Genomic DNA, 9,539 nt, shown 5'->3' on the forward strand with positions numbered 1-9,539 from the left:
AGCCAAACATGCCACACTCACCCAGGACAACCTTATGAAAAGAGGTCGTCAGTTTTGCTCTAGGTGCTCTTTTTGTGAATGTGAGATTGAGACAATAAATCATCTTTTTCTACATTGTAGAGAGACTGAAGTTATGGCAGATTTTCATCAATTTAAGAGGCATAAGCTGGACTATGCCAAGGAGCATCAAAGAGGCTCTAGCTTGCTGGAATAGAGATGGGAATCAGTCGGGACACAGGGAGAGATGGAAGATTGTCCCAGCCTGCATTTGGTGGACTATATGGATGGAAAGGAACCAGAGATGTTTCGAAAACAAGTGCTGCTCTCAGCAGAAACTGAAGATGAATTGTCTAGTCCTTTTCTTTTTTTGGTGTAAACACGAATATCCTCAAGAAGAAGAGGATATTCCTAGTATTTTTAGATTATTTATGAAGCTTAGTAGGGACACCTCTCCCTCTGTAATTTTGTTGTAAGTATTACTGGAATACTTTTCTAAGTATTCCTTTTGTTCATAATACAAGTTATCTTCTTCAAAAAAAAAAAAAAGCAATGTATACTAGTATACCCAAAAAATAGAAAACTACAGATAAATATGTTTTTCTACAAGAAATACCCATCTTCTATACAAAAAGGCACTTCATGGGAGCACACCAAAAGAAAGTAAGGGATAAGAGGCTATGGCGTCACATTCTCAAAATTCATTAGTACCCCCTCAAAAGTTCTCATTTTATTTCTCTCCAAATAACCCACATGAGTGCTAGCTGAGCAACATTCCAGCTCAATGCCTCTTCCTCCTTTTACCACAATTCCAGTTGAACTTGACTCTTTGACAGTGTTTGGCATCACCCATGATATGTTGAACCAATTAAGTATGTCCCACCATAACCTCAAGGTAAAAGCACACAATGTAGAAGGAGATGATTACCATCTTCACCAGCCTCCTTTCACATGAAACACTAATCGACATAAATGACGTTCCGCTTCCTAAGATTCTAGTTTGTTAAGGTCACCCTTCTAGCTGCAAATCAAGTGAAGAAACACACTTCCCTTGAAACTTTTGGAATCCAAATCGAACTACTTCCACCATCCAAATTTATGTGAAGGTGTTGACTAAGCATGGAGTTTAAGAATGAACAGAAGATTTATGAAGTTTGTGGTTTAAAACAAGTCATAGATACTTGTGTGGTTGTAAACTATCTATTTTAAGGTAAAATGGAAAGTTTAAAATTAAATTGTTACCAAAAATAAAAAGGTGTCACTCTTTGTGAAACTAACTAAAAAAAAGTCACATAAACTGGGAATATAAGGGTAGACAGCCTCCTCCCAAATTAATAGCTTTTCATAGACAGACTTAATAGAAAAACCTTGCAATTCCCCAAATCCCACCTCCATGCATTATGGCAATAAAATGTCATGCTTTGTTTGTGAAGCAAATCTAACAATTTTTGGAACTCAATCACCTCCTAATCATGAAAATTTCTCCTTAACCTGAAGTCCAAAAATATCTTACCACCCTGTATTATCCGAATTTTGTGGATAGTCAAAAATCCTTATGACATGATATCTATAAATTCTAGGAAATCCTCTTTTAAAGTGTTGTCCCCACCATGCCCCCAACAACTAACTGTCCTCCCGACTCGTAACCTAGAATGATACATTACCACTAAATTTTACCCATCCTTCCATAGTGTTAGTCCTTAAACCATATCCATAGGAATATTTACATCTTTAGTTCTCCACCCTCTTTCCATAGCCCCATATTTGTCCACTATTATCCCTCTCCAAAAAGCTTGTTCCTCCGCCCCGAATCTCCATAACTATACCAAATAATGCCTTATTGAAGGCCCTTAAATCTTTAACTCCAAACCCTCCCTAACACTTGGGATATGTCACGATCTCCCATCTAACCGAATGAAACTTCCTTTCCCATAACAATTTTCTTTGGTGTCAACTTTTCTGTAACACTGACTGAAGGACGCAACAAGGACGTAAAATATGTAGGAATACTGAGAAAGTGCTCTTAATTAGCATTTCCTTCCCACCTTTAGAATGTGCCTATGATAAACATATTAGATATGTAAATCATGTGTAGCATTTGTTCGATTCTCAAGGAAGCGTCAAAGGTGAAAGGAAACGTAGTCAGAAGATGGAAAAGGCAAGAGCATGTGTCAAATGTATTTTGTGCAAGGAACTTTAACAACAAAGGGAGATATATAAGCATTATCAACATACAAGGAAAGAACAGAGCTGTAATAATAATTCCTGAAATCACATTCAATGCTGGTTGGTGGGACTTGGCCACCAAAATTGAAAAATTCATTAATGACAAAGCTTTTAAGACACCTAGTAAGAATTACAAGATGTTTGATAAAGAGATATCATATGCAGAAACTATCAGGAGGAGCAAATGGTCTTCTAGAGAGATCGAGACAGCCATCATAGAGGAGGAAGGAAACACCATCATTATTGACGGAGAACCCGACCAAAATCAAAATGAACTCTTAGGGAGAAGTCTCGTTGGCAGATTTCCAGAAAATGGAACTGAGAACCCAACCCTGTCGGAAGTTCGTAGATGGGTGAGCAAAAACTGGACCCAAACTCATGGCATCAACATCTACGAGATGGGACACAATCACTTCCTTTTTGAATTCTCTTCCATCACTGTTGCTGAGCATATTCTCAGAGGAAGATGGCTATGGATGAACCAGAGCATACGGCTACAATGGTGGACGCCGACTGTGGGTGCAACTCAATCAAGAACTAAAATCAATCATTCTTGGATCAGATTGGTGGGCCTCCCTCTACATCTGTGGTCACAAAATGTGTTCAAAGCAGTAGGAGATTTTTGTGGGGGTTGGGTGAAAACAGAGGAGGAGACGGAACTACGCAACCACCTCAAATGGGCAAGAATTCTTGTCAAAAACAACGAAAAGCCCATTCCGAAGGAGGTGAAGGTAGCTTTCGGGGGGCATGGTTTTATCTTACAAATATGGGATGAGACACCGACGAGGTTCTTCGTCGGAGAAGAAGACCTCGAGGTCGTAGGTGACAGGAGAGCCCAAGTCTCGATCCAGCAGGTAATACCCAAGGGAGGGGTAGCGAAATCCACGCCCTTGACAGTTGGGGGCAGGAATAATCACGTGGGGTCTTCAAAAGTTTTTGAATTCTTTAAAGGGGCACGTGCCCTGGAGGAACATAAAGGAAAAGGAAAAGAAATCAAAATGTTGGGCCCAGACCCACTGGCCCAACATGCTGCTCAGTTAAATCAAAAGAAGGCCAATAACAGTGAAAGGATTTCTGAGCCATTAAACGATGAAATAGAAGCAAATCGCAGATTCCTTATGGAACAGAACAGAGAAGGCGTCCAAATTCCACTTGAATTGGCAGATGAGGGCGGGATTTTCGAATTTGGTGCAATCCTGAGAGATGATGATGATATGTCCATCATTCAAACAGAAGAAAGAATAGATCAGGAGATCCAAATGTTAAGTGACATGCAACTGGATCAGAAGGCAGAGGGGGAAGGCACAATTGAAGACATTCTACCACTAAACTCTAACGAGCTTGGAACTGATACATCAGCAGAGAATGAAATTTCATCATGGGTCCAACAAAATATAATCAGACTTAGCAAAGAATTTGGGGTACATTTCATTGGATGCGAAGAAGTGGCCTTGAACCTCTTCATGGCGATCGACAATAAGAGACAAACTATTGAGAAGGGCGTGGGAGCCATAGTTCCTATAACTCCAGTAGGAAAGGTCTCGAACGAACTCAAGAATTTGGAACCAAAGAGTAATTTTGTGAGCTATGGAACAAGGAGTAGGGGGGGTTGCTTTATAGACGATTTAAATGAAGGTTAACATAGTTTCATGGAATGTGAGGGGCCTCAATGATCCAAGTAAGAGGCTGCAAATCAAAAACTTGATGAATAAATGGAGGGCAGATGTATATTGTTTCCAGGAGTCAAAAATCAAGGGAGATATAAGCAGGATTGTAAAAGATTTATGGGCAAATAGAAAAGTGAAATATGCACAACTAGAGGCACGAGGGACAAGAGGTGGCATCATTATCTTGTGGGATAGTAATATATGGGAGGGGGAAGTATGTGAAGTAGGGGCTTACAGCATCACCTGTAAGTTCACAGGGAAGACACAAGACTTAGGATGGCATTTTTCTGGTGTTTATGCTCCAAATAATAGAGAAGAAAAAAAAGAAGTATGGGGAGAGTTGGGGGCAGTGAGGGGTCTATTTAATGGACCTTGGGTGGTGGCTGGGGATTTTAATGTAGTGAGGTTCCCATCTGAGAAGAAAAACTGCAACAAATTCAATAGGGAGATGGAAGAATTTTCTGAATTTATGGAGGACATGGAATTACAAGATTTACCACTTGTAGGTGGCAGATTCACATGGAGGAGAGGGGATGGATATGATATTGCAGCAAGATTAGATAGATTTCTGATATCTGAAGAGTGGGAAGTAGCCTTTAGAAAGATTAAACAATCAATCTTACCTAGAGTAACTTCTGACCATAACCCACTATTGTTGGAGTGTGGCAACTGGGAGAGATCAAATTCCTTTTTTAAATTTGAGAATTGGTGGCTGCAGACTAAAGACTTTAATGAAAGAGTTAAAGAATGGTGGAATTCTGTAATTTATGTGGGAAGGCCGGATTATATCTTAGCCTGCAAGTTGAGATTACTGAAAGATAAGTTGAAAGAGTGGAGCAAAACAGTACATGGCAACCTAGGTATGCAAAAACAGAGCATCCTTAACCAGCTAGCTGAGCTGGACTTGATACAAGACCAGAGAATTCTATCTGATGATGAGTCCTATTTAAGAGCAGTGTTGACAGTGGAGTTTGAAGAAAATGCCAAGAGAGAAGAAGTGGCCTGGAGGCAAAGATCTAGGGCCCTATGGCTCAAAGAAGGGGACAGGAACTCAAAGTTCTTCCATAGAACTGCTAACTGCCATAAGAGATATAACAATATTGACAAATTGATCATCAATGGCTCCAGTGTGATTGAACCAGCTGAGATCAGAGATGAAGTTATTACTTTCTACCAAAAACTATACACTGAGACAGAAGTGTGGAGACCCAAGCTCAATCCTAGAGTTCAATCTAGGATCAGTGAAGTAGACAATGCAGCTCTGCAAGGCCAATTTGAAGAACAGGAGATTAAAAATTGTGTGTTTTCATGTGCAGGGGATAAGGCACCAGGCCCTGATGGTTTCACAATGGCTTTCTTCAAACAATGTTGGGAAGAGGTAAAACAGGAAGTGGTGGCTGCCATTCAGAATTTTCATGATCAGAGCTACTTTGAAAAAAGTTTCAATGCCACTTTCATAGCCCTGATTCCCAAAAAGGTGGGTGCAACTGAATTGAAAGATTTCAGGCCAATCAGCTTGATTGGAAGTATCTACAAAATCATTTCAAAGGTTTTAACAGAGAGACTCAAGAAAGTTATGCCAAAGCTAGTAGATGAGCAACAAATGGCATTCATAAAGGGCAGGCAAATCATGGATGCAATCTTGGTGGCTAATGAATGTGTGGACATGAGATACAGATCCAAAGTTCCCGGAATTCTATGCAAGCTAGATATAGAAAAAGCTTATGATCACTTAAATTGGGAACATATGTGGACAACATTAAGGATGATGGGTTTTGGCAACACCTGGATAAAATGGATGAGATTCTGTATGACTACAGTGAAGTTCTCAGTTTTGATCAACGGCTCCCCAACTGGTTTCTTTCCTTCCGAGAGAGGATTGAGACAAGGAGACCCCCTATCTCCTTTTCTCTTCATCTTGGCCATGGAAGGTTTAAGTGATATGCTGAAGAGTGCTCAGGTGAACAATAGAATAAGGGGTTTCATTGTGAATGAAGAAAACTCTCTGGGAAGTTCTATATCCCATTTACAATATGCTGATGACACTTTGGTATTTTGTGATGCAGAGAAGGAACAACTAAAGCATCTAAGGGTTATCTTCATATTGTTTGAAGCAGTTTCTGGACTTCATATAAATTGGGGAAAGAGTTTTATCTACCCTGTGAATGAAGTCCCAGAGATTAGTACTTTGGCAGATATTTTAGGTGGTAAGATAGGGGAACTTCCCACCACCTATCTCGGAATGCCTCTGGGAGCTAAGAGTAAGTCCATGAACATATGGAACTCTGTGGTGGAAAAGTGTGAAAAGAAGCTAGTTAACTGGAGAAGTCAATATTTATCTTTGGGTGGCAGAGTCACCCTTATCAATAGTGTTCTTGATGCCATGCCAACTTACATGATGTCCCTTTTTCCAATTCATGGAAAGATCATCAAAAAGTTGGATGCTATCAGAAGAAACTTTCTTTGGCAAGGTAATGGTGAAGGGGGGAAGAAGCATCACTTGATCAAGTGGGAGATTGCTATAACCAACAAAAAAGAAGGAGGTCTAGGAATATGAAGGCCTTTATAAGGAGACTGAGCAGTGGAGTCTTGGTTTGAGACTTCATGATGTATCTAGGATTACTGAAGAAGAACAAATATGGCTTTAGAGGTCTTAGAAGGAAGAAGGAATAATGTAATGCCTCAACCAGTGTGTTATGGAGAAGGCATCATTAACACCATTCAGGTTTTCCATTCCAATCAAACTTTCGAGAAGAGTTTTAATGCAACTTTCATTGCCTTGATTCCTAAGAAACCAGGAGCCTCTAGTTGCACATCAAGCAGTTCTGACTCAGGACAACCTTATGAAAAGGGGAAGGCAGTTATGCTCCAGATGTTTTTTTTGTGAAGCTGAAACAGAGACAGTAAACCATCTTTTTTTACACTGTAAAGTGACTGAAAAATTATGGCAATGGTTCATTAATCTCAGGGGTATTAGATGGGCCATGCCAAGACATACTGTAGAAGCTCTAGCATGTTGGAATAGGGATGGAAATCAATCAGGACACAAGGAGAGATGGAAGATTGTCCCTGCATGCATCTGGTGGACAATTTGGAAGGAGAGAAATCAGAGATGTTTTGAGAACAAGAGCATTTCCTTCCAAAGTATGAAGATGAACTGTCTAGCAACATTCTACTTTTGGTGTATTCAATCTGTACCTAAGGATATAGGGGACATCACTCTGTTTTTAGATAGTCTATAATGGATATAGGTGATAGATTTGTTTTGGATGTTCCTTCATATTTTTGATGTAACTACTTAGGAGCACACTATTGGTGTACTTCCTTCTGTTTATAATACCAGTTAACTTTCTCAAAAAAAAAAAGTAAATCCACTTTCTTCCTTGAAACTAGGTTTCGGTATTAGCCCAAATACTAATGTAAACCACAAATCTCAGAACCTCACATTAAAAAAACCATCAACATTATGCTACATTGCCATAACCCACTTTTCAAACTTTATTTCAGTTTCTAAACTATCAACAGCAATTCCCCGTGCAACTTCAACCCCTAATATATAGGTCAGACGTGGGTGCTGGCAATTTATGACCAAACCATCATTTATTTCCCTTTCCCAATAGTTCAACAGTGGTTCCCCCTTACCCCAGCTAATCCCTGATCCAACCCGAGCTGGATTTCAAACCAATCTTTGGCGATCAATTCACATTGAAACATTCTATCCCCTTCCCAATGAATCATCAGGGTTTCTCCAGTTAGCCAGAATCCCGATCCATAGATTGGAGGTGTAGTGTTTTACCAACACTAAAGCAAAGAATTTTAACATTGGATATTCAGGAAATCAAAGAATTGATTCAAAAAAAAAACGCATGCACATTCATCAAAACGAAATCGATGAATAAGTGGTAATAATAAAGCAATTGAAAGCATTGTCAAGATTGGAAAAAGGAGTACCATAGCAGGGGGAGGAGTAGGGAGAGTAGTGACTTCGGATTCATGAAGATGAATCCGCAGAGGAATTGCTCCTTCCCATATATATTTCTGTGCTTCAGTTCCTTCTCCTTTATTTTCCATTATCTTCAATTCACCCTTCTCTTCTCTTCTCTTCTCTTCTTCTGCACAGATAAAGGTAATAGTCAACGTTCTCTCCAATAACTTTACTTCTTCAACGATCTCCGGTACCGTGAAGTCAGACCTATTCTTAATTTTAATCTATATTTAAATATAGAATTCTCGACATTCAACTTCAATCTAATTCTTTATTTTACTCATTATGTAACATAAAATTTTATTCTTTTCAAATTCTTCATTTAATATAAAATTATATTTTATTCTAAATATATATTAATGAACAATTCAAATAAAAGTGAGATTATTAATTAAAACAATTACATAATAAATATTGCATCATCGTAAAATTTATTTTAAACTTTTACATAAATACTTAACTTTAAAACTATTATGTTGCTCCCATAAATGTTCTATTAATGCAATGTCGTCCTTATATTTTTTATGTGTAGCTAAAAAAAAATCATCTTGTATCCAATTATTTCATGTACTAATTTACTTACTCTATTCGATTTTGAACTATTGCATCAATTATTTTCATGTTCAATAAAAAGTGTAGTTAATAATTTATTACTATAACATAAAAATAGATTGTTTGAATTATCATGTAAATTTGTGCATTCTTCATATTGAAAAATAATTATTAATTTTAAATTACATATTTAAAGTGATGACAAATTTTAAAAAATTAAATTAAAAAAATTGTTAATTCGGGATAGAAGTAGTATACTTAACAATAATATGTTTTTAGATGTTATATTACTTAAAAAATAATTATAAATATTAGAGACTTAATTAATAGTCTTATATAATATAAATAATATTCAAATACTTTCAAATTACATATTTAAAGTGGCATTTTTTTGAAAAAAATAAAATAGAAAAATTATTAATTCGGGTGGAAGAAGTAATTTGTCAATAATATATTTTAGATGTTATATTACACTAGTATACATGCCAGCGCGTTGCGCGGATAATTTAAAATGTAATAATTTTATAATTAAAAATAACTAATAAAATGTATCATACACTTAATAATAGAATTTAATTTATAATAATACAATAATATTAATCATTAACTTATTTATTTGAGCATATTTATTTAATATTATTAGTACATACTTTATTTTATTGTGTTAAAATATTATATCTTTTAGTTTTATAATTTATTACGGTGATTTTTTTCTAAGGATACTATTAATTTTATGATTATTTTATCTTGATCAAATATGAGATGCTTCAAATATTTTTACGTGTTTGTACTTTGTTCTTTTTATGTTGTTTGAATAAAAAAAATTATGTTAATAATTTATTAATTCTAACATTTCATATAAAATATTTGATATCATGAAATTAAATGGCATGTTAATACATTTTCTATATATGTTTTAGTTAAAATCAAAATATTTTCAAAATACTTTTTAGTATTAAATTTGTGTAAAAATATAATAATATAAAATTGATTTAAAGGTAAAAATAATCTTAATTAATACAACCGCTATATTAGATTTACTCAAAGTTTGTATTGGTTATTTTAAAATTTTAATTTGAATTGTATTAGAAAACATATGGATATGAATGAGA

General features: G+C 36.3%; 1 protein-coding gene across 1 annotated transcript in view; it reads right to left on the reverse strand.

Moving 5' to 3' along the window:
• The window catches only part of LOC102601732 (autophagy protein 5), a 30,701-nt gene extending 22,638 nt beyond the window's left edge, over positions 1–8,063 (reverse strand). Inside the window, exon 1 of the mRNA XM_006350399.2 lies at positions 7,842–8,063. Within this exon, the coding sequence (XP_006350461.1) occupies positions 7,842–7,961 (120 nt within the window). The 5' untranslated portion in view covers positions 7,962–8,063. The remainder of the gene's footprint in view (positions 1–7,841) is intronic.
• Between the last annotated feature and the right edge of the window lie 1,476 nt (positions 8,064–9,539).

This window comes from Solanum tuberosum, unplaced genomic scaffold (assembly GCF_000226075.1).
Source record: "Solanum tuberosum cultivar DM 1-3 516 R44 unplaced genomic scaffold, SolTub_3.0 scf00122, whole genome shotgun sequence".
NCBI classification, from domain to species: Eukaryota; Viridiplantae; Streptophyta; class Magnoliopsida; order Solanales; family Solanaceae; genus Solanum; species Solanum tuberosum.